The following is a 23,874-nucleotide window of genomic DNA, read 5'->3' as shown; positions in this document are numbered from 1 at the left end:
AAGCTGAAAATGTTTAAAATGTAAATTAGAAAAAGATGAGTAATGAGAAAAGAAAATTTAGAGTCAGACTTTTTCTATGCTTAAGTGCTTTCTATCTAAGATTCACACACATTCATACTCTGATGGATGCGGGCTAACGCCAAGGATATTTGACTGGAGCAGCCAGGGATCAAACTGCAATCTTCCAATTAGCAGATGACCTGCTCAACCTCCTGACCTACAGCCACCCCATAAACCATAGCAATTTGATGACATCCAGCAACTTTAAGGGGCAAAATAACCACTGACAACGCAAACTGGGTGGGTCCCAATACTAGAACTGTACTATACTAATTCACAATGAACTGTTATTTGTTAAAAGTCATCTGTTGCCTATATAATAATCTATTTGTAACCCTAATTGATTAGTCATTTAATGCAGCCCGCTTGAATGTGTAGTAATTTACATATTGCACATTTAGAATAATTTATGACTATTTCTTAGACATTTAAAATATTCTGTCACTCATTTAATGACCTCTATGAGTCACTTCTAATTAGCCAACCATTTAAAGTAAAGTTTCACATGCATATTGATGAACTGCAAATATATCAGAATATACTTACATTTATATTTATATCTGTTACACATTATTGTAATTGACTGCAGTGTTTAGTATCATTTAAAATAATCTGCTGTACATTTATTGTTATTACTTTTTATGACATCTCACTTATTTTAAACGTAGAGCAGATTATTAGACATTTAAAGTGATCTTATTCATATTTTTCGTAATAAAAGTATAACTACACTATAAATAATAACTATATATTTTCTTCTGTACTTAGTTACCCACTCTCTATGTGTGTGAACTGTATAGTAATATCAAAGGGCAAAAATAAAAATAAACAAAAAAGACAAACTTCATTTCATATGACTTGAGCAGCTTTACAGTGCACTTGAATTACAGGGCAGAATACAGTCTTCAAGCCTGTGTGTGCTAACTACCACTACTGCTACAGACAGAAAATAAAAAGCAATTTGTGGGGGGAAATCCATCCATGTCATTCACTTGAACCTTGACACCTTCAAGTTCTTGGTAATGTTTTGCTGCCATCACCAGCTGAGAGTAAATGTGAACTAACAGCTCGCATTACATGAAGGGAAGCACTCCATCTATTGGTCAAACGTAGGGCAGAATTAAGGCTATTAGTATGAGTAAGGTGCGTGTGTATGTAATATTTACCTTAATTTTAAACACGGGAATGAACTGATGCTGTTTCTTATGGATCCTGTCTGTTCCTATACTGATTAATAAGGTTTTGTGTTAATGTGAAGCGACTGATATTGCGACAGATAAATATATCAGATGTTTAAAATTCATTCATCTATTTTCTCCAGTGTATGGAAGTCAGGGTCATGGTAATGCCGGAGCTTATCACAAGTGTCATTGGGTGAGAGGTGTGTTGCACTGTGGACAGATCACAGAGCTAACGCAGATAGATAAACATCCATTCACACTCACGCCTGCAGCCAATTTAGAATGGGATTTGGATTGGGGTGGATTTGTTTAAAATCCACTGCTAAATTTATGGCAAATTTTGCTGTTGTGCTCTTAGATGGTGTTGTGGCTGCATTGAACTGAGTCTCTATCAGTTTTCTCACCTTATCGGTGTTCTGTGGGGAAATAAAAGTAGACCGTAACAGGTTTTCAGCTTCAGGGCGACTATTTTAATATCAATGAGTCTGGAACAGTGTAGGGAGAGTAGAAAATAAGCTTGCAGGTGATTTACAACTCGCTATCATGAGTTTGGCGTCATTGCTTTGTAATGAGCAAATATCAGGAAAACATTCCTGTGGTGGAAAAAAGGAACTGAAGCTTAGAGAAATACAATTCCGTTAGATTGGAAAAATTGTTGCTTGATTTCAGCCTAACTAGGTTTACTATTCCCATCCCTGTTTGTAATGATGTATTTCATTAGTTTGCGGGGCATCTGTTGATGCTCACTGGACCGACCACTCTGGAGGCTTTCGCAAATGCAACCGGCTTTCCATTAAGCTTCACATTTCGCAAGCAGCCCACAAAAGGTGAAGGCACAGGGGCTCCATTTTGATTTGTTGTCCCTAATTCAGGAAAGGAAAAAGCACAAAGAGATTCTGATCAGATTATACGACAAAAAGCTGAAACTCTCTGAAAGATATAATGCCCAGCGGTTCATGGATTTACCCCCAATGTGAAGCGATTCCAGGGCCGTTGAATATGACGTGGATTTGGGGCCTGCTTTCTCCTTGGACACGGAGTCAACCACTAGTTGGAATGCGTTCCTTTTTTTGGAGACTGAGAAACAACAATAACAGAAGAATTTTAAAAGCACAACTATCAACATGTGACTCACGTTCTTGAATGTTTTTAATACACGATTTCCTACCTGTAACCTCGTGAAATTTTCCATCACAGAGGCTTTTACGAGGTGTTACTGAGACACTAACAGCTCCATTACCATCATTTGCTTTGACCCCCACCTGGTAAAACATAACATATTTTGTCATCTCATGCAGCTTTTCTTTTGAATTGCTGCCCAATTAGCTGTCACAAGAGCGAGAGGTTTTACCTTGTTTTCCATTAAGAACACATTAAGGCTGGTCTTATCACTTTGAACGTGGAAGAGAAGACCCGTGAGGTGTTGAGGGCGCAGCTTGAAGGACAACAAAAAGTGCGAGCCAACGGTGAAGTAGTTATCTAGAATAGAAATGTTCTTTATGAGTGTGCGGATGATTGAAACACATCAGCAGCATCAAGATTTTTGAAATACAAGGCCAAACCTAAGACGATGTGACCGCCACCAAAGTATGTCCCTTCCTCTGCAAGCCCATGAAAGCACGGTAAGGCTTTGTGGCTCACCTCAGCTGCACCAACAAATACATCATTCATTTTGAATTCCCTTATACAGCTGATAACACTGTCTGTGGGGATGTTGTGTCCCTGATAAAGGACAGGAAGAGAAAAGAGAAGCCGGTCAGTGTGCAAACAAAAAGATGTGGGAAAATATTTGCCATAGCTTGAGTCTGATACAGACTTTAGTGTTTTTGCTTTTTGTACCAGCTCCCAGATACACAGGGTTGTGCAGGTCTAAAGATGATCCCTCATTGTTTGGTAAGCGGCCATCAGTCACACGGATCCCATCAACCAGAAGATGAAAAGTGCTGTTCTCCACGCTGAATTGAACCTGCGCACACGCAAACAAACTCAGCCATCCACAGAATATAACTTCACCATCACTGTGATATGATTGTGATATGACACACAGATATGAGAAAAGAATTACTGCATTTTTTCCCCTGCATATTAAGAGTTATGTCCTGACTGTTTATGATAAAAGTGATTTAGAAATTAGTTGTTCCTCCTGCTTTCCATTTATGCTCCAACAAACTTTCAAAAATCAGTTCCATTATGTAATTGCCCACTATGTCATTTTTTTTTTAATGTATTTTATATATTTTGTATATATATTTCTTGTTAGCGGTGTTTGAATTCCCGTTGGAAGCTTTCTGATATCAGTAATTTTCTTTTCTGCACCATTTAAATCCTTAACGCTTCATTTTGGCACTGCCCGTTGTTTAGGGAAATAAATACATTTACTTTTTGAGAAGAATAACATATATATTTTCTCTGCCTGTGAGACACTTTTGTCATCCAATCAAAGCTTAATTGGTGCTGCTGTAAAGGTTATATTTGTTTGCTCTAATGAAAGATACCTGCTGCCCAGCTGCCAACAGTAGTAATATTAATTATTGTTTTTCTTTATAATTTTTTTTTTATTATTTATTTTGTTTATTCTTTTAGTTTTGGTTACCTTTTTTTGTTCCATTGATCTCCTCTTTAGAGATATCGTCTCCTCCCTCATGTTTCTTAGTGTTTGCCTTTTTCCTGTGTTTCTTTTGCTTCTTTGTTCAATCCGATTAGTCTGACTTGCATTTTGCTGGTTTTCTAGTTTTCTAGTTTTATCCTACTGCTGATAAAATCTATGTGAGATAAGCAACCGAAATTCCCATATATCTGCAACTGTTCCTTTGAAATCAGGAGTCCAATGTTTAGAGCTTTGCTGCTTTTATCACTTAATATTTGTAATGAGACTTGGTTACAAACTCTATGCCAGTTGCCATCATTGCTCTTCTCCTTGTGCTGGATGATTCTGTTTTGACCAAGTGACATCTTGATCTTGCCGTTGGCCATGTACAGAGCCAGGAGGGGGACGGCTCCTCTTCCTGCGACATGGAGGATGAGCCCTTTGGACGATTTGGTATTGATATCAAGAGAGAAGTGAGGCCTGAGACACATGAGAACAAGAACAAAGTCCCTTTAAATGTTTATGAATGAATTCACAGCTGGATGAAGGTTTGACGAGGCACTCTAAAGGTTACCAAACCAAACCAGTCATGGAAAATGCCATTATAATTTTCAGGTTTTAGTATTTTACCTATAATTAAGGTTTTCTTGTGGGAGGTTGTAACTGACCCAGCTGTCTTTCTCATAGAGTTGGTATGCTCTCTGGGGTCTACATTGACTGCCAGCTGGAGTCGTAATCTGACACACAGCAGAAAAATGACTGCTGTTACTATGTCATTATCCAGCAATAGGGGAGCTGAAAAAAATAATAGTTTGATGTGCTTACAAGGTTGTGCGTCTGGGGCCTTTTCATTGTGGAGTGCGGTGGGGGAGGCTGACTGCACTGACCAAAGATAATGTCTCCAGTTTGCGATAATGAGCTTAGATCAGCAGGTAAAATACTCGGCCTGTGTGAAATGAGGAGATTTTGTTTCATCAAAATTGAATCGTGTTATTGTAATAAACAGATATATATTGTGAGATATATTATAAAGCAACTGAAAGAATGTATAACAAACCTGCTTGTATAAAGATTAGCAATGCAGCCTTTGAATTTTCCTCTTTGCATGCTGATTTGGTCTGAATGTGCCGGACTCACATTTACATTGTCAATGCTAAGCAGCAGCCTGAGAAAATCACGACAACATTAGCGACGTGCTGATTTTAAATTTTAATTGCAATAAAATCCAGGTATCAGCAAAAAGCTGACAGATCTTACCCTGATGGCTTCCCCACTGCAGACACGTAATGCCAGACTCCATCATTATACCTTTCATTTGACCTCAGGGTATAATTAAAACTATAAAAAACCACAAAGCCATCGTCCAGGGACAACTGGAGATTGTGGACAGGTTTGGAGCCCTGCAGTGAGAGTACTACTAAAGTCATCTTGATATTTTCCTTTTGATTTTCTTTTAAATCAAAAAGTGTGGCACACGAGATTTACCTGAGAGCCGCTCTTCAGAACAACGCCCCGCTTGCCTGTGCTCCTGAAGCCTAACGAGACTCTCACTGGCTGTTCGTCCCAGGCAAACAGAGAATCGACAGAAAGAGCCGAATTCAATGTAGCTGCACGAACACCCTATACACAAGCCAGAAACACACTAGTATTAGACCCCTGTGTCTACAGGCTATTCATTTAGTGTTTTAAAGCTAGACAGAGATTGACTTTTGAAATAGGAAATGTTACATTTTTCCACCTACAAATAAAAAGTTAACTTTTTAAGTAATAAAGCGCACTATTGTTGAAGTTGAATACACTACTATATCCTTAATGAGTAACCACTGGCAACTAATTTAAGCCCGTGACAGTTATATTATTTTAATATGAATATAAGAAACAAACTGCTGCTACAGTCTTTTTTCCCCTGTTATTTCCAGGTAGGTGTGATAGCTAATATTGGCCACATCATGCTACTGACTTCATGATTATTCTTCACAATAACGATTGGTTCATCATGGTTTATGGATTTGTTAAGTGAGGGGTGTCTCTGACTGGAAAACTGAGATAAGGGGTTTGTCAATCACAAGGTACCTTGCCGTGAAGCGCCTCAATTAAACATCTATTTTACACTTAATGGTGCCATAATTTTCAAAAAGAACACGCTGCTATGTTACATAAGACACAAAGTTAATAAGGCAACAATTTGATGGGGTACTGAGATCTAAAAGTGAGAAGTAAGTACATTTGTACGAGCAGGTACAAACACACTAACGAGGAGTTTTCCTCCTGCTGTGCATTAGAAACTAGGCACATTCGAAGCACCGCTGCACAGGCATCAATTCTCATACTTAGATACTTAATTGGGCCATAATTTTAAAAAGGAACACTCTGCGTTATTATATAAGACACAAAGTTATCAAAACAACAAGTTCTTGAAGAGCTAAAATGAAGTGAGAAGTAGGTACAATTTCTCATAAACTTTTTAAAAGTCTGACTAAGGAGAATTACCCCCCTGCTGTGCATTAGAAACCAGGCAGGTGCCGTGCACTTCTGCACTGGCTTCACTACTCAGACTCTGTGGTTAAGTCCATCTTTTATTTAAAAAAAAAAAAAAAGTTTCAAAAAGTCTATCCTCTGATCATCTGAGAGAAATTTTAATGCAGATTTGTAAATGGTAAATGGCCTGTATTTATATAGCGCTTTACTAGTCCCTAAGGACCCCAAAGCGCTTTACATATCCAGTCATCCACCCATTCACACACACATTCACACACTGGTGATGGCAAGCATTGTAGCCACAGCCACCCTGGGGCGCACTGACAGAGGCGAGGCTGCCGGACACTGGCGCCACCGGGCCCTCTGACCACCACCAGTAGGCAACGGGTGAAGTGTCTTGCCCAAGGACACAACGACCGGTCTCGGTCCGAGCCCCAGACCGAGACTTACCAGTGAGGAGATTGGACATCCACTGCTGACACCTATTGTCCTGTTGTACTCGACAATCTCAGCATCTGCTTTCAGGTTATCCACGCATCCCCTGAGCGGTGCAGCTGTGATGTTGTGTCTGAGATTCAAAGGCAGACAGGCTCATAGAAAAGGTCAGTTTGATTAGCTGATACTGTTTTCTTCTAGACTACTCAACACACACATTGGCACTGGCATTTATATGTCATATAGTAATGGTCATGAGAGTGGTTTGATTTTTTTGTAAGTCTTTCAGTAGGGAATTATTTGTTTCCCTCCCAGAGGAAGCTGAGTTTGACATGATTTTAAAAGCATCGTGTGTTGCATTACCTCTCTCTGAGCTCTGCTGGAAGACCCCCAATGTAATAACTGATGTAGTCTGTTTGAATGTGATCTGTGGAGACCGTATTTTGCCCATAGTACACAATTAATTTATCTGCAATGGCAATTGCAAACTGCGTGTCCTGAAACAGGAAGCATATGCTTAGAAAGGCATGAATTTAACAAAAAGACTTTCAAGTTTTTTAAAGTAACTAATTGTATTGTTGTTCTTACAAACAGAGACACTCTTTCAGCACTCCGAAGTCTAATCTCTCTGTCAGCTTGTTGACCTTGTAGCACAAGGAAGCCTCTCTCCACAAACACACAGAAAAAGGACTCCTAAAACAGAAGAAACACATGAATTTTAAATCTTTTTTTGTTTGTTTTTTTGTTAAACATGCAGTTATATAAGTGCTTCAAGCATCTATTCAAAAATTAAAATCCTACGTTGTTTCCAATGTAGAATAACAAGGCATTTGTTTCTCGGCTGTTTGTGTGAAATCTGAACAGTCGCCTCTTTTTCCAGTCAGGATCCTTTATGAACGCCATGCGGTAACCTCTTCCTTCATAATAATCAGACACCTCTTCCTGTGCAATCCTAAACACATAATTTAATCATTATTTGACCTTTTCTAGTCAACACAATGTCCGACCTTTATTTTTAATTTTTTGTTTTATGCTTACTTCACAGTGTGCTGTTTTGCATCCATATTGACAGCATGTTTGAAGTTAAAAAGGCAGACAGGATTATCATTCAGGTAGGAGAGTTTTATGGCTCCTCTGTACTTGGGGTAACGCAGCTCCACTGGAGGCTATGAGAACAAAAGAGGACTGAAAATTGGACTGAAAAAGTGAACATGTCATTTACTAATGCAAATGATTTTGTTGAGTACACTCCTGTTCTCTAGGGCTCAGAAGCTCTAAGCTATTTTTCATTAACCCATTCCCACAAAAGGATGATGACAGACTGTGATAGGGACTTTGTATTTCAACTTCTTCACAAAAAGTACCTTTCTCACTAAATTGTTCAATTTCAGTCTCTGAATAAGACTGTTGTATGTCATTCATGCAGTCTATGGAACCCTATTTCCACAAAACAAATATTGTCATATATACTATAAAACAGTGATATAATATATAAAATCAAATCCATATCAAAATTGGGAGATCATGGCTTCCATCAAAACACTTCTTTCAGCATCAAATAAATTCCAAATAGTTTTCAAAGAAAACTTAGAAAATCATGCAATACGTTGAGTTACCCCATGAGTCAAAATCTTGACAATAAACAATACAATAAACCTTTTTCCGTACTTTTTTCTTTACTTCTTCCACCCATCAAGTCAACTGAAGCTGTGTGTGCTGGAAACTAGTTTTTATATGTTAGCTTTTCCTTTATTTAAAACCCATTATCTTTGGCTAAACAAATGAAAGACACAGTGTCTAAACTTTCTGTGTGCTTGCTTGTGTGTTATACAAAAGTTATCATTGCTATTGCAACGTTTACAATTTTACACAAGCTTATTAAATGAGTTTGAATTGGCTTTGAGTCGTCTTTCAACTCTCTACCCCTTTAAACACTATAAATTTGCAGGCAGGATGAAATGAAAGCAGAGACTTATTACAGTGAAGTAATCGGGATAGCCCCCCACGTAGAAAACGACACTGCCTGGATCCAAGTCGAAGACGCCTGTCATTGTGTTTGGGAGGTTACGTTTAGGAGGGAGACTGACACGCTCCTTTGACGTGAAGTTCTTTGTGACGTTCACTTCAGCGTCCTGGTAAACCCTGCAGGAATTGTTGGCACGAAGATAAGAAACATGTTGGTGACATCATGTAAACTTTCAGCTAGCAAATCCATGTTCATTTTAAAATACACTTCTACCATATGTACTCAGTACCTGTGGAAGATAACTCTGTCAACGGCTGAGGAGTTCACGCTTCCGAGTGTTATTTGGCTGGTTTCTATCTCATGAACCACTCCACCCAACTTATAGACACAAACCAACACAGTGTTTCTGATAGCCATTCCAATGTAGTCTCCAGAAGCCTAGAAATGTAATAAAAGAAACCTAAGGTATATTAAAGAAAAAAACAAAAAACTACATCATGCTTCCTGTGTAGGCCGGTATGCATGCTCACATTCTTGCTGCCCAGGTAGAAAACGAACAGGTTGGCATCTCTGTGTTCATCCTGGTGTCGTTTTCGTCTCACATCAGACTTAGCCGGGATTTTGTGATGCCGATTGAGGAGAAGATCGACAGCTGTAAACGCTTTAATGTCCTCAAGGTCTCTTGGAGGGTGAAGCTCAATGTGGCTCTTTCCATTGAAAGTGGTGCCAAGAGAGAGCTGTGACAAGAGACGGTAGAAATCGTGTGTGTCACAAAAACAGATAATTTATGTGTTTTTAAAAAATAAACTATTGTATTCATACATTTATTATTTTATTTTTACAAATTAGGGGTAATGGAAACACAGTTGCACTACTTTGAGTTCTATTTTTGGTCCACCAACTCAAGCAGAATTTCTGGTTTTTTTGGTATTTCCAATGTGAATGTTTGCATCAGAGTTACTAAATGAAGCAGCTTTCCACATGTAAATAATTCTAATGTCACCATCCAAGTAGTAATTCTAGCTGGTAAAGTCTGTTGATTTCTGAAAGGTCAGACTCAGCAAAAAAAAAAAAAATGTAACCAAGTATATTAGCTTTTTGACTCAGCACCAGCATTTAAGGCCGTATTGTGTTCAGCAGATTATCTAAAACTTCCTGAGAGCAGTCGCATGTAGCTGACCCTGTAACCTGGTTGATCCTCCAGACAACAGATGTCAGTCTGGGCTGTGCAAAAATTTAGTTTCCCATAGCTGGCAGCCTTGTTACTCCTGATCAGAGGGGAAAATACTTTCAGCTTTGTCTATGAATCAAGCCAAAATACAATCCAGCTATCATGCTCTGTCCTCCTTTCACCAAAAACAAGGGAAATACTGAAGATAATCTCTGCACACTCCAAGGCCAAATGAATTCTCTTTGGATAGTGCTTACATAGCACTTAATATATAATGTGTTAATTTGAAACAGCCTTAAGCAATATATTAGTACTTTTGAGAGTTTATAATGACTCTTCTATATTGTCAATGTTGATCACTCATCTGTTCTTATATTACTTGATCTTACTGTTGCATTTGATACAGTGAATCATGAAATATTAATTTCCTATCTTCAGCAGTGTAGTGATATCAATGGCACTGCTCCAAACTGATTAAAGTCATATCTGATTAACGGTTCTTTTTCCAGTAGGATTTGTTCTAAAGCGTCCACTTTGACCCGTGGAGTACCACAGGGGTCGATTAAAGGCCCTATTCTGTCTCAGGCTTCATACCTTAATGTCATGTAAAGAAACCTGGTGTAAATTGTGATTCCTCTCTGAAATTAAAGACAGATTAAATCTGTCACTATAGCTAGCTCCTTTTAATAATGAAAGTCAAACCTCTTGTTTAGTTTATTAACCTTTAATAACCTTTCATCATATTATTATGTTTTCCTAATTGTTGTATCGATTGTTGTGCAGCACTTTTGTCAGGGTCTGCTGTGCTTTAATGTGTGAAATAAATGAACGTCCCTTGACTTGAAAAGTAAATTGCAAACATAATAAAATATCTGTCTCGGTAATAGCAGGTAACACTTTACATTAACAATCATTAAAAAATTGTAAATATCTTGTAATTAGATCAAAAGTTTGTATTATTGTTTTTGCTCGTATTGTTAATACTCCTGTTTGAGTTACTTCCTGTTTTATTGAATAATATTTTCTTTGTGATTGTTAATAACATCCTGCTTCCCTCTATTTTCTGTGCCACTTTTATTCAACTAGTTAATCACTCGCCCCAGCATATGTACCACCTGTTGTTCATTTTTCTGTTGCCACATGGTCTTTTAATGTCTTGGAGTCAAGCATTTAATTTAGTGCAATTTTTTGTGACATGATTTTATTTATTTATTTATTTTATTCATTTTTATTATTTTAAAGTTTTTTTGAGAAGTGTGGATTTTTTTAATTAGTTTTTTTATTTCACTTTTGTGTATTTGTTTGGCCTTTCTGAGTTATTTGATTTTCTTGTATTGCATTTATTAATGAAAGCAATGCAATACTGTGAATTTTTACATTTTAGCAGTGCTAATTTCTCTTGAAAACTTGAAGATACCTGCAAAGAACCATGAAGCTGAGGAAAACTGCAGACACAGCCGACAGCTTCATAAGGTTCAGTCTGCAAGCTACACATTTCATATGCACACTGTACTGTCATACACTGTGAGGCTGTTCCAGCTTTAAATCAAATCTGACAAGTCAATTAAGAAATTAATAGGAAAGATGAAATTAAAAAGAAAATGTTACCCTATTAACAAAGTTTCTTGTCTCCTCTATTATGTCCTTGATTCTCTGGATGCTTTCTGTCATGTTTGGGTGAGGTGACATCCTCCTACCAAGAGCCTTGACTTCTGCGAGCTTGTCACTCATCACAGGGAATACTTTGTTGAAGCTTTTTACTTAAGCGGATAAAATAACAACACATAAAACCTTTAAATGACTGTATTTTAATTGCAAGAATATGTTTAAGGAATTTAAACACTTACCAGCCTGGTCTGCATCTGTCAACATGTCATTTATATTCACACTGATATTGGTTAAAGTTATTCTTCCCACTTCCTCGCTGATATTTCTCAGTCTCTCTTTCACACTGCTGACTGTAGCGTTAGCATCAGAAGCAGCAGTTTTCACAGACACTATCAGTGCCGCTGTGTCATCTGAAATACAAAAGAAAAACTATCATATGCAGATACAATAACTAATTTGACGTTTATTTTCTGATCTGCATCAATTCCAAGTGCTCTACAAACCTCTTTTGATCTCTTTGAGTTTGTCACCGATGGATGAGGTGTCGATTCTCAGTGATCTTCTTTTTTTCTTTTGTTTATTTACACGATTCCTGTGAGCATTTACTGTACGTGACACCGCTGTTCAAAAGAAATTAGAACACCTTTTCATTTTGCACATTCAAACTCAATATATTTGTCTTGATACTTGTTTTGTTTTTACATACTTTTAAGGTGACTTTGAGTGTCTCTGGTTTCCCTCCATAGATAACTTGAGTTATCTTTCAGCTGTTCAGACCTGCTGATCAGACCTCCCTTCTTCACATCCTAATTTATCATTCAAATATTGCATTAATATTTTCTATAAACACGTAGATTTTTTAATAACTCTTACTAACAGCACTGAAGTTACCTTTAAGGTTTGATCAGCAGCCCTTTTGGACTCCTTTGCTGCCTTCTCAGCCATTTCTACTGCCTTAATGATGCTGTCATAGGCCCCTATACCCAGGAGGCTGACCAGTGAAGTGCTGTTAGTAGCGGTATGAAGCGCTCTGTAACAAAATCCAAGATGGTCTATTATGTTAAACGAGAAACGGGGCCCAAGCTAATCTAAATCTGCCTTGCTTCTTTATTTGTTCTTGGGATTCACACTCACTGTTGTAATTCTGTCACCACTCTTTTGAGCTCCTTTGCATGCTCCTCTGCCTGGGCTATAGCTTCCACCTCTGCTATTTTTAAACTGTTGTTTAACTGCTGAAAGTGTTCCAGCTTGGCACCATCCAACTGAGCTGCTCGCTTCTCAAATTCCTGCAATTTAAACAGTAAACTTTAATGCAAAGTCCAATACTTTTGAGAAGTTATAAAAAGCTGCTTATTACTTTTTTAACTTCCTTAAGTATCGACAAATTGTCAGTAATGTTCTTTAGCAGATCTTTAGTCATTTCAGTCCCAGGATGGAGAGTGCTTTGTTCTTTATCCAGCTGAGCTTTAAGATGCTGGAAAAAGAAGAAAGATAAAACAGTGTGTCATCAGAAATGTATGACATGGCCAATGAGAGCTTTATTTCCCATTACCTGCAGCTCCTGTAGGGCAGTACGACTCTTGAGGTTAAGACCCCTTGCTCTGTCAACTCTGTCCTCTGCATCCAACAGCAGCTCGCCCAACTCTCTCACAGCAGAATGTGAGGCCATGAGAGAGTCTCCACTCTGAAGCAGGATGAGTTGTTTCATTTCTGCAGCAGCTATCATGTCGTTGCTGATTAGTTCTAACACTGAAGAGAGTATGCAAAATTTAGATATCAGAGTTATTTGATATTGGCCACAGAATGTCTTCTAACTCTAATTTTGACAATTATATTTTCATTAATTATGAAATTATTAATCTGCAGTTGTGTTTCTGAAATGGTTTGGCTGATTGTTCATGTCCTCTGTTCTGTTTAAAGATCTGAGACGCATTCCTGCCACTACAGTTAGGTCCATATATATTTGGACACTGACACAAGGTTTTATCATTTACTGAAACATATTCCAATCATAGTTACATCATGGACTTGGACATTATCTGTAGACTCAGCTTTCATTTGAGGGTATCCACATTCAAATCAGATGAAGGTGTGGGCAGTTTCTTCGTACTGTCATTATCAATTAAACAGAGAAAAGACCTGGACTTAATTTGAGGTGTGGTGCTTGAATTTGGAAGATTTTCCTGTGAAGATGCGGTCAGAGGAGCTCTCCATATCTTTTTGTTCAACCTACTGAACGAAAGCCAAAGGCCTGCACTTCAACTGCATCTGAGTTGTTTTGTTGGAAATCATTGTTGTAAAGTACAGAACTAAAATTGGAAAAAAGTTGTCTCTGTCCAAATATTTATGGAGCTAACTGTATATCTGCCACATATTTGTGTTTGCTCTGGTTCAATAAACGGTGAGAGCCTGGGTCACATACACTATGGGAGTCAAAACTATCTCCACATCCAGACTATTTGATTTGCACACACAGATTAATCTTGCTGCCAGTCAGTCAAGAGTGGAGGATTAAAGTGAGAATCACCCCAAATATGGAAGTATAGGTTAAACCAAGGAAGTATACTGGGCCTGATGTTTTCATGAGAATAATTCTGCTATCTGGGCATAGATGGATGTATCGACCCATTCGGTATAAAGGTACATGCTGGCTACTTAGCCTAGCATAAATACCGTAAACAAGAGGAAGAAGAGAACATCTGTAGTGTGTAAAGTAGTCACCTTTTTAGTTATTGGTGGGTATTTGTTCCTATTTCCATTTGATTTCAGCAGATATGCTGCAGTTTCATTTTTAGCAAACGGACATGCCAGTTGGTTATTTCTTAAAATGTCAATTAAATCTTTATACAGTCATTTTTATATAAAAACATTAGTGAATTCTCAACTGGTGAAAGGGGGTTGGTCTTTGTGGAATAATTTAACATGAAACACAATGTTTGTATTTAAAATACTAAATGCCAATGTGTCCATTTTCAGCCCCACTCTCTCTCCTCATAAGCATACTGTAATCTCTATGCTCAAGGAAAAAAGATCTCTAACATTTATGTGCCTTCTCCTGCTCGCTTCCTGCTTTGTCCCTCTGAGCAGTGCAGCCTCTCTTTCTCATTTCCTGCATGATGCGCTGAGCTTCTTCCATCATCCTGCCTTTGTCCTTTTCAGAGAGAGAAACTGAATCTTCAGGTTTCGCCTCAGTTAGCTGCTTTATCAGATCTGACAAGAGGAGAGACAGTGCTGTTAAATGATATAGCTGAGCCCGATGCCCACTTTGACATAACAGGTAATTCGGTTTCCTTAACAAGTGTCACAAAGTCTTTGGCAGGAGAGGCAGGAAAGGTCTGCTTGTACCTGATATCACTGAGCAGAAATTATTAAAGTTAGGAACACTCCAACTTCACGCTGATAAGACCACATATATTTTCATATTTCAGAGATGTACCTTGTATTGGTGTGAGAAGACCTCCTGTTTTAAATAGATCTTCTGCCTTTAACTTCGTTTCATTTGCAGACTCCAAGGTCTTCTTCAAATATGATGTAATGTCAAGGTTCTGGTAAAATTTTGGAAAATATTTAAATATATTTAATAATAAGCCAACATAAAGAGCTGGGAAAGCTCCCTGTGGGTTCTCTGTCTTTCATTCTATTTGGCTATCCTCTACTATTCTAATATGAGTTTGCATTTACAATTAAAAAGGAAAAATTATCAGTCTCTTGGATGAGTTACATTTTGATTAGCATGGGAAAATTCACTCCAGGTACCTCATCACTCAGTTGAGACAAGTCATATCTGTCAGCAGCCACATCTGCTTCCAGCTGTTCAACCTTTGGATCCAGGAGTCTCACAGCAGTACTGTGCCTCCCCATCTGTACCTAAGAAACATTAGATAAGAAGTACTTTGAACTTGGATAAATGTTGCTGCATGATCTGAAATAGCAAATATTCTCAAGGGCAGTGTATTTTCTCAGAAAAACACCTATTCCCTGTGTGAATCGCTACCTTTGCTTCAGATATGTTAGCCTCCAGGTTGTTCAGAGTAGATCGTGATACAGGACTATGACTGATGTTCTGCAGCTGCTGCTTCAGCCAAACCAGATCATCATCCATCTTCTCCGAGTCCACCAGCAAAGTGTAAGTACAGCTGTCACACTCTGCTGGTAAAGGCAAGATGAAATGTAGTGAGTCTTAGTTTTATAGGTCAAAACACGACTGCAAGATGAACTTTCAACACAGACTCACCATGACAGTGATCCCCACAGTTACTATTACCAGATGTGATGCACTCTGTTGAAAGGAAAAAATAGTAAAGTTGGATCTCATCACATGAAGGCCACTTTAGCTTTCATATTAGCCCATGTATGCAAATCCATATATGGAGATACAGGCTACAAAAATATACAGTAAGTATAAGTAAGTTGTAGGAAATCAAACAAACAACAAACAACCAAAAATACATAAATAAATACAATTTCATTTAAAATGTATATATACAATAATATTAATTTTATGCCTTAAATAACTAAAATTACATCAAGAACATGTAATTAAATTAGATGCTGAGGAGCATGCCCGAGAAATATGAGAAGAATTGAAAGCAGACCTTCATTAAAGCAAAATAAATTGCAACCAGACACTCTGTACCCATGGAGGTCATGTTTAGTCTCTCACAGCTCAATGACTACAGACACCGTCCTTCAGCAATGTTTTCACTCTATGTTACTGAGTGGTGATTTCCTCAGCTGTATTTGTAGACTATACATTACAGATGCATTGCAAAGTGAACCTGGAGAAAACATCGGTGCACTTCTGGCACAAAGGGATTGAGATCTTTTTTTTCTCAATGAGTAATTATCTATTTATTCATTACTTATTATGTATTTCTTTATTGCATAAATAGTCACCTCCAGTCAGAGAATCACACATGTTCAAACCATTCTTCTTGCAGTTGCAGGGCTTGCACATGCCCCCATGCACCATGGGATTGCCATAATAACCAAATGCACATCTTAAAAGGGGGAAAAAACACGAGAAAAGTAAATAAGTTTGAGGGTTGGGGCGTTTGCTGCAAAGATGAAGATGCAAATGATGTACGGTTACCTCTCACATCTGACTCCACTGTAACCATGTTTACACAAACATTCCACCACTCCTGAGCCAACATCGAGGCAGGCCAGTGCAAAACTAAAACAAAGAGTGAAGGTCTTCATATTCACGCAAAACAAGGAAAAGGAAAGCTGTGCAGGAAGAGTAGGACATAAACAGATACTGACTTGTTCTCTGTAAAGGGACATGGACAGGCACGACAGGTTCTGTTCACTGGATCTTCAAAATAACCCTCCTTGCAACATTCACAGCGATTTCCTGCAGTGTCAAACTGACATTTCTAGAGGCCAGTTAGATCAAACAAAAGAAAAGGAACATGGTTTCCATCTGGCCCAGCAGCGTGACTACAAATGCTACAACACTGACATCTGCTACAATATTGTTTCTCAGCAGCAGAGACATCACTTGTATCTGAGTAATTATTGTCTTTTTGTGTGTGCATGTGTGAGTCAGCACCCACCACACAGTTCCCTGTACGCTCATCACCCTCATCGGAGAGCCCGTTGCAGCTGCATGGCACACACTGGCCCCTGTTCGGTCCGGCCCACTCTCTGTAGAAGCCAGAGCTGCACTTCTGTAATGACACAGCGAGATGAACAGTCGACTATGGGGCGATTAACATAATGGAAAACTCCAGGGGTGCTTGACCTACTTTAAAGTAATGCATTACCACAAATCAATCATTATACAAGGTGTAAATGCAGTTCCTGCTGTAGTATTTGCTGTAAAGTGCACTGTAAGAAAAAGTCCTAATATAAAAGTATTTTACAGTTTTGATCTGTTCTTCTAGAATATCATTAAATTTACATAAATAGACTGTGATTTCACATTTCAAATGTAAATTAATGTAAAATCACTGTAATGTAATAAAACATAATTTCCTTGTTTTGTAAATGTATTTGTCTGTACATATGCATATTTAGATTGTTAAAATACATTCACAAATGCATCATGATTGCACAAATATTTGTCCGTTATGTGAAGGATTGAACTGTTAAATTCAAATGTAATGCTATGGAAAAATATATAACATGATTCCTATAAACTTTGTTTACATCAAATAATTATTACTATTATTGCTATTTAGGGTGATCGTGGCTCAAGAGTTGGCAGTTTGCCTTGTAATCAGAAGGTTGCCAGTTCGAGCCCCGGCTCGGACACTTTCGGTCGTTGTGTCCTTGTTAAAGACACTTCACCTACTGGTGAGGGGCCGATGGTGCGATATGGCAGCCTCGCCTCTGTCCCAGGGCATGCAATGCATTATTATTTAAACCAACTGTTAACTGTATATTTCTGTACATTTAAGTATTATTATTCATATTGCCACATTCATTGACCTTGTTTATAGGTAATTTCATTGTTTGATCACATTAAAATGCTCCTAATTTAATGTTTAAAAGCACATGAAAAAGGCAAAATCCCATGTAAAATTAGGGCAACAAACTGTATTGTCATTACTGAAAATAACCATATTTTTATGGGAAAGTTATTTTCTGTTATTTCATGGTATTATTTTGGCGCCCCAGCTGCCGGAATATTACTGTTTTTCTAGGATTTTTTTTTTTTAACAGTGTGGTGTGCGACATAGAGATACGTATTGAAGAGCATGTGCATGTTGGAAATGAGTCTGCTCCAGGTTATTATATATCCAAGTAAAGGTCTGGTGAGCTTAGGATATCTGGCACGTAAAAAAACTCATGTCTGATAGTGACTGCACAAGAGTTAATAGTAGCTTTATATGCTCAGATCACAAAAACCGAGTCACTAAGATTTCTTGACCTTGTTTTCTCTCACTGCACATAATGTAATAACAAACAGTAGTATAGAAAATAAGAAGGAAAAACACAGTGAGTAACAGATAAGCCAAAAAGCAGCTGCATTACCTGAGTGGCAGCACCTGCTGTCTGGTTGCTGAAGGAAGGATCACAGAACGTTTTCCTGCTGTGCTGCTTCTGACGGATCTGAGTGCGTCTGTCATGCCAACACTTTGGATATTTCTGAGCAGAGGGACAACTTGGAGCAAAGCAGAGCAAAAACAAAGGCGCTGCAATGCAAAGCCAAGAAGCAGCCCACTGCATTTTAAGTCTTTCAATGAGCCCTGTGAGTGTATTAAAAAAAATCCTCCCTGCTAGGAGGGAGCTTCGACTGAACCTTGGAGCTTTTTGTGCGAGAGAGTTGCAGAAAAGCTGGATTGTATAAGTGACTGAGAGTGTAACTATATGTGTGACTTAAGATCAAAGTTCAGTGAGGTGTGGTTGCACACGAAGGAAGACGCAGTGTGTGAAATAAGTGACAAATGAATCTAGAAGAAATCACAACTTTTGAACTCATATGGAATATAGTTTATTAAAGCAAACAGGAGTACCAAAAATATCAAACAGAAACAAAAAAAACCACAGATGTAAAAGCTTTATTTGCACTCACTTTTAAAATAACCATTACATTTGTTCTGTTTGCTCACAGATTCTTGTTGAGGCCAGGCTCAGTTTTTTCTTTTTAGATTTTCAATTTTTTCTCATTTCAGCCTAACAAAAATAACAAAAAGTTGCAGTCTGGCAATGAAAGTTACAAATCAACTGTGACTAATATTGCTTACACAGGGTACCCTGATTTGCTTTATATGGTCTAATCTACAAAATCTATATGTTAGTGTGTATAAGGTAGCCCTTTAATCCATGAGGAAAGTGTTTAATGAGGTTACAGAACACAGGAGCCGAGGACCATTTTCCTACTGACTTCTGTACAATTTTGAGTTCTTTTTTAAACCAGAAGAGTCGCCCCCTTCTGGCTGTTAGAAAGAATGGAGATTTTAGTTACTTTCACTCTGAATTCACTTTTCAGACTAAGAAACTACATCTATGTTTAACACAAAGTCTATGAATGAAGGTCACACAAAAAGGAGGGCAACAAAAACAAAACAAAATCCAGTATATGATGATATGTTGAGGGTGGGGGCATTACTGGACAGGGCAAAGGCTCCACTAATTTTGGACAACATCTAAAGGTTTTGGAGCAATATCGCCATCTAGAGGATGTCTGTTTCAGGTAAGACTTTGACAAACTACATTTTGCACATAATGCAACAGCAAGAGTTCAAATCTAAACTGGTCTGCTTCCAATTTAGTCCTATCAGCCAGTGAAAATATCAAAGGCGGCTCTAATCTTTTGAGTTGCTGAAGGTGACCCTGGTATTAATCACACATTTATTTTAGTTATTTTATTATATTTTTTTATTTACCTCACAAAGATGTCCCTGAGAGAAGCGACATGTTCATTATTAAAAGTTTTCAACTTTTCATAAACATTTACTAAACTGTCAGAAAGGTGATTTGGGCTGTATGAGCACTGACTGTTGATTTGTGGAGATGAGGTCCAATGGAAGAGCGTATCCTTGAGATTGCCACATCTTATTAAATCATAGAATAGGGTACAAGGCGTAGCTGGCGAGGCCACAAGCGTTTTGGCCATTCCGGACGATTCGCATAAAGCCGCCTTCACCCCAGCCAGTTCCCCAACTATTGGAGAAAAAAAAAAGACATTTTTAGGTGAAGAAAAGTGGAGGTTTTGGTCAGATGCTATCTTTTTCTTTGAACAATATTGAACAAACCTGTTCTTGATGATCCAGTAGTCTTGGCCTTCTTGTGAGCCATAGCCGACCAGCAGCACTGCATGATTCAGATTATTGGGGTTGCAGTTGGGCTCGTCATATATTCCTGCAAAGGAAACATGAACCTACTTAACTGATTTTTGGAAATTTGTGGGAAGCAAAAACAAACTGATAACACAACAGTGACATAGAATAACCCTTAACTCAGAGAAGGAAAATTCTTAGTGACCAGTTGTTAGGGAACATTACTTGTGGTATTTCTTACTTTTTACATGGTGGCTTCTTATACATAAAATGCACAAATTTTTAAAAAATGAGGTCCTGTGAATGTAAGCTTTTTGCTTGGGGAAGTTTTTTTTATTCTGTGAAGAAGAGGATATCCTCGGTATGGCACAAAGCTTGGATTGTGAAAACTGATGAGCAACCCACATGCTCTTCACATTTTATGTTTGTGAGGTGTAGGCAACTCAGAATAAAGTTAACCTAAAGGGAATGTGGTTTTTAAGGGGGAGGCACTTAAATTGCACTTTTTAAAGGCAATTTATGAACCAGAGCACCAGTATAAGAGAAATGAAGCTCATCTTGAACCATCAATCATGCAGAATTACTCAATTAGACTCCAAAAATAAAAAACATGAAGCTGAAAATTACCATAATAAGTCCTGTTTAGCATTTAGTTCAATCTCCAACAACTCCTAATGGGAATTTCTGGGTCTTTAGTTACTAAAAGCTTTGTTGTGTCCCCAAGATAGTTGCTAACTTTGTTTGTCTGCTCACTGTTGCTGAGTATCCGATGGGATTATCAAAGCTTTTTTGCTGAAAAAAATAGCTGCCATACAATGAGAACAAAAACAACTAACAACAACAAAGTTGCACTTTGTCACTCTTTTCATATGTGGCTTAATGTGGCTTTGTTAATCTAAAAATTCTCATTATAGCAGCTCTGAGTTTAAAAAGTCCTCTTCTTATCAAAATCGACTTAAGATAACATAACTGTTATTTTTAAGGCAGTTAACCTGAGCTGTAGAACAGGAAGCTTGCATGATCTGCATCAATAGCAACTGTTATTGGTCCAATAGTTGCCAGAGCATCAGCCATAGCTTGCTCATCTCCCCTGGGAATGAACCTGTAGTCCCTGATGTGAGCAACTGCAAGCCTGCTGTCGTAGAAACAGGGCTGAGTGTCCTGTTAAGAGAAATAAATGTTAACCACAGCATGTCCGCAGAATTATTTACTTTTTTATGATGTAGGATAAGACAGCAGAGTCCTACCACTGAGGTGTATGGGTAGGTGTTTGAAGACTCCAGCCCGTTGCTGACCACATAGTCATAAGCATTGGCCATCCAGGCACCACTGCACCCATAGGTACCAAAGGATTTAGAACAATCCACTAAGTTTTGTTCGCTCAAGGATATCAGCTGACCTGTCTTTTTGTACAGCTGTGCCTCTATAGCTCCCGTAGTGCTGAAGGCCCAGCATGACCCACAAAAGCCCTGCAAAGAACATTTAAAACAAAGATCTGATTGTGATTCAGTCTGAATATACCCACTCATGTGATGGAGGGACAGTCTTACCTGATCTTTAACCTCAGTCACAAAACCCATGTTTCTGTAGTCAACAGCATAGCCATCTAAATGCCTTGCATTGTTACGCAGTCTTCGAGCTGAGACTTCTTTCCCTCTCTTTACAAACTGAGCATTCATCTTGGCACCTTGCAAAACCCGGTATTCTTGTTGTGTCTGCAAATGTAAAACAATTTTTGTTCACAGTATCACAGTATTCACAGTTTGTTACAGCAATTAATCAGACAATTCTTTTTTTTAAGGTCTTTGTGGAAAATAGTAGGTACATTTAGGAGCTGGTTAACTCCGGTTAAGTTCTTTGTTGAAACAAAACACTTCTACTCTACTACTAAATTCTACTAGAACAAAACAATACTCCTTACTAGGTCTCCATATCTATTCATAGCCATACTGAATGACTTCATCCCCATGAGAAACCTTCGGTTGTTGTCTTCAATCAACTGCTTATTCTCCTCCCAGATGGCTCTCCTTTCCATGTCATCCTGATGGTTAACACAGGAAAAGCACACGCAAGAAAAACTCGAATAAATTAGAGAACATGTGGACTTTTCGTTAGAGAACATTTGCACTTATTGTTGTTGTGAGGATTTTAGATGTGGAGGCTGTCTCACTGATTCATCATAGCTTATGCCATATCTGCTTTTCCAGATCTCCCACTCAGTCGGGGCCTCCTCATCTGAGTCTGCCAGCACGTGCTGCAGGCCACTCAGCAGGACGGACAGCAGAGCAGCTTTCAGCAGAAAGCTGGCCTGCTGGACTAGAAGGACCAGAGCATTGCACAGTTGCATTGTGTATATGTATAATTCATCATATTTCATCATATCATGTTGAAAGGATGGCCTCATGAGCCCTCTGACTGCAACTGTATTATCAATCAAAAGAAAAATGGAAATCTAGTCAATATAAAAAGTGTTCTCTGAGCTTATGTTAGCTTAGGTTAGTTTCTTTAAAAATCAACAGTGAAAATAGATTTAAGGGATTTTATAGAACAAACCAACATATAAAAGAGACATATAACATTATATAAGATTAGTTGTTCTTTTGATATTAAACAAAAAGCTCTGGTCAGCTTACCTTCATGCATGTGAGTCTGTTTTGGTCCCATATTCTGAGAGCAACTCTGAACAGTGACACCGAAACAGACCTGCCTTATAAAGCTTGTCAGTAAGTACATGTTACTACTATACTTTAAGTTAATCCCTAAATCAACACTCATGACAGCAGCTGAGAAGGACATTAGTCAACAAAAATAAGATGCTTATCATGCTCCTCCTTGGCCATAGTGCTGTAATCATTTAGAGACAGCTAAAGCAGCAGTTGTGTAAATCCCTCAAATACTGGTTTATAATTGAGCACAACAACCGTCACATAACTGTGCAAAACAAACTGTGAAAGGGGAACTTTATCTAAATAAAAGTGCCAGTGAACTGATGTAAGAAAGCTGAGGGTAACATTTCTGCATTCAAGAGTGCATACAATAAACAGTAGTTAAAACTTAACCAAAAGCACAGAGCTTGCAGGCATACAGATCCGTTGTGTAAGCAGGATTTCACTGCCATATTCGGCTTCATTTTAAGTCATTCATACTCGGTATAATAGTTTATTTTAGCAAAGTTCTGCTACACAAATTTGTATTCTGTTTAGACATTTTGGATCTTTGTTCTGAGAAGATGAGGGATTTATCCTTTCTTTCTTAGAAATGTGAACTAAGGATAACCACAGCAGACTTTTGCTCTCTGAAATAATTTAGGACTAAAACACAAACAGAAAGTTTCAGAGAAAAATCCCCAAGATCAATACAAGGGCTTAACAGAGAGGGATTTCTTTTTCAGTTGCTCCAAATCTTTGCTCACTTGTTCAAAGTTTTAACGTTTTAAACACGAACCACATTATTAATTATTTATTATTATTATTATTAATAATAATAATAATTATAGTTTATTTCATTTATTTAGACTTTAAGATTAGATCCTTGGTTTAATTTTTAACAATGATCTCCTTATATGTATGTCAATAGTGGAGTAAAAGGCGAAGTTTTTTTTTTTCAGAAATGTAGATTACAGTGAAGTATAGTAAAACACAAATGCTTTAAAATTAGTC

At 38.0% G+C, this 23,874-nt stretch overlaps 2 protein-coding genes across 4 annotated transcripts; both read right to left on the bottom strand.

Moving 5' to 3' along the window:
* Positions 1 to 907: 907 nt before the first annotated feature.
* Positions 908 to 18,667, bottom strand: lama3 (laminin, alpha 3). 3 transcript variants are annotated; one of them, XM_024798557.2, is made up of 38 exons: positions 18,468 to 18,667; positions 17,045 to 17,158; positions 16,752 to 16,864; positions 16,579 to 16,662; positions 16,383 to 16,486; positions 15,721 to 15,765; positions 15,481 to 15,635; positions 15,243 to 15,353; positions 14,923 to 15,031; positions 14,526 to 14,696; positions 13,039 to 13,235; positions 12,844 to 12,960; positions 12,621 to 12,772; positions 12,378 to 12,516; positions 12,193 to 12,292; positions 11,990 to 12,106; positions 11,726 to 11,896; positions 11,487 to 11,638; positions 9,238 to 9,444; positions 8,997 to 9,145; positions 8,721 to 8,883; positions 7,780 to 7,907; positions 7,543 to 7,693; positions 7,330 to 7,434; positions 7,105 to 7,238; positions 6,757 to 6,874; positions 5,314 to 5,448; positions 5,086 to 5,228; positions 4,886 to 4,993; positions 4,654 to 4,774; positions 4,459 to 4,565; positions 4,128 to 4,308; positions 3,058 to 3,207; positions 2,804 to 2,963; positions 2,593 to 2,720; positions 2,410 to 2,503; positions 2,208 to 2,318; positions 908 to 2,104 (listed from the first exon to the last, which is right to left on the bottom strand). In XM_024798557.2, the coding sequence occupies exons 1-38, from the start codon at positions 18,660 to 18,662 to the stop codon at positions 1,959 to 1,961; spliced, it is 5,085 nt and encodes a 1,694-aa protein (XP_024654325.2). In that variant the 5' UTR covers positions 18,663 to 18,667; the 3' UTR covers positions 908 to 1,958. The 3 variants fall into 3 exon arrangements, with proteins under 3 accessions (XP_024654325.2, XP_076736891.1, XP_076736892.1); XM_076880776.1 differs by having other exon boundaries at positions 15,481 to 15,632; XM_076880777.1 differs by lacking the exon at positions 12,844 to 12,960.
* A 244-nt stretch (positions 18,668 to 18,911) lies between these two features.
* cts12 (cathepsin 12) lies at positions 18,912 to 22,915 on the bottom strand. The gene is made up of 8 exons (XM_004557172.5): positions 22,849 to 22,915; positions 22,386 to 22,531; positions 22,137 to 22,256; positions 21,766 to 21,930; positions 21,463 to 21,684; positions 21,208 to 21,376; positions 20,192 to 20,297; positions 18,912 to 20,099 (listed from the first exon to the last, which is right to left on the bottom strand). Exons 1-8 carry the CDS (start codon positions 22,877 to 22,879, stop codon positions 20,000 to 20,002), a joined length of 1,059 nt encoding a protein of 352 aa, XP_004557229.2. The 5' UTR covers positions 22,880 to 22,915; the 3' UTR covers positions 18,912 to 19,999.
* Between the last annotated feature and the right edge of the window lie 959 nt (positions 22,916 to 23,874).

This window comes from Maylandia zebra, linkage group LG23 (assembly GCF_041146795.1).
Source record: "Maylandia zebra isolate NMK-2024a linkage group LG23, Mzebra_GT3a, whole genome shotgun sequence".
Lineage (NCBI taxonomy): Eukaryota > Metazoa > Chordata > Actinopteri > Cichliformes > Cichlidae > Maylandia > Maylandia zebra.
The sequence above is the reverse complement of the archived record's forward strand: the minus strand, read 5'-3'. Positions and strand labels throughout refer to the sequence as shown.

Bases quoted from the DNA above. Each gene is read 5' to 3' on its own strand.
- lama3 (XM_024798557.2), bottom strand. From the start codon at position 18,662: ATGCAGTGGGCTGCTTCTTGGCTTTGCATTGCAGCGCCTTTGTTTTTG. The intron at 13,236-14,525 runs GTTAGAGATCTT...TACTCTCTTCAG, and splicing joins GCAGGAGAAGGCACATAAAT to TGTTAGAACTAATCAGCAAC. The intron at 2,504-2,592 runs GTAAAACCTCTC...ATGTTTTACCAG, and splicing joins TGTTCTTAATGGAAAACAAG to GTGGGGGTCAAAGCAAATGA.
- cts12 (XM_004557172.5), bottom strand. From the start codon at position 22,879: ATGGGACCAAAACAGACTCACATGCATGAAG. The intron at 21,931-22,136 runs GTAAGGAGTATT...TTACATTTGCAG, and splicing joins TGAATAGATATGGAGACCTA to ACACAACAAGAATACCGGGT. The intron at 21,685-21,765 runs GTAAGACTGTCC...TGTTCTTTGCAG, and splicing joins TGACTGAGGTTAAAGATCAG to GGCTTTTGTGGGTCATGCTG.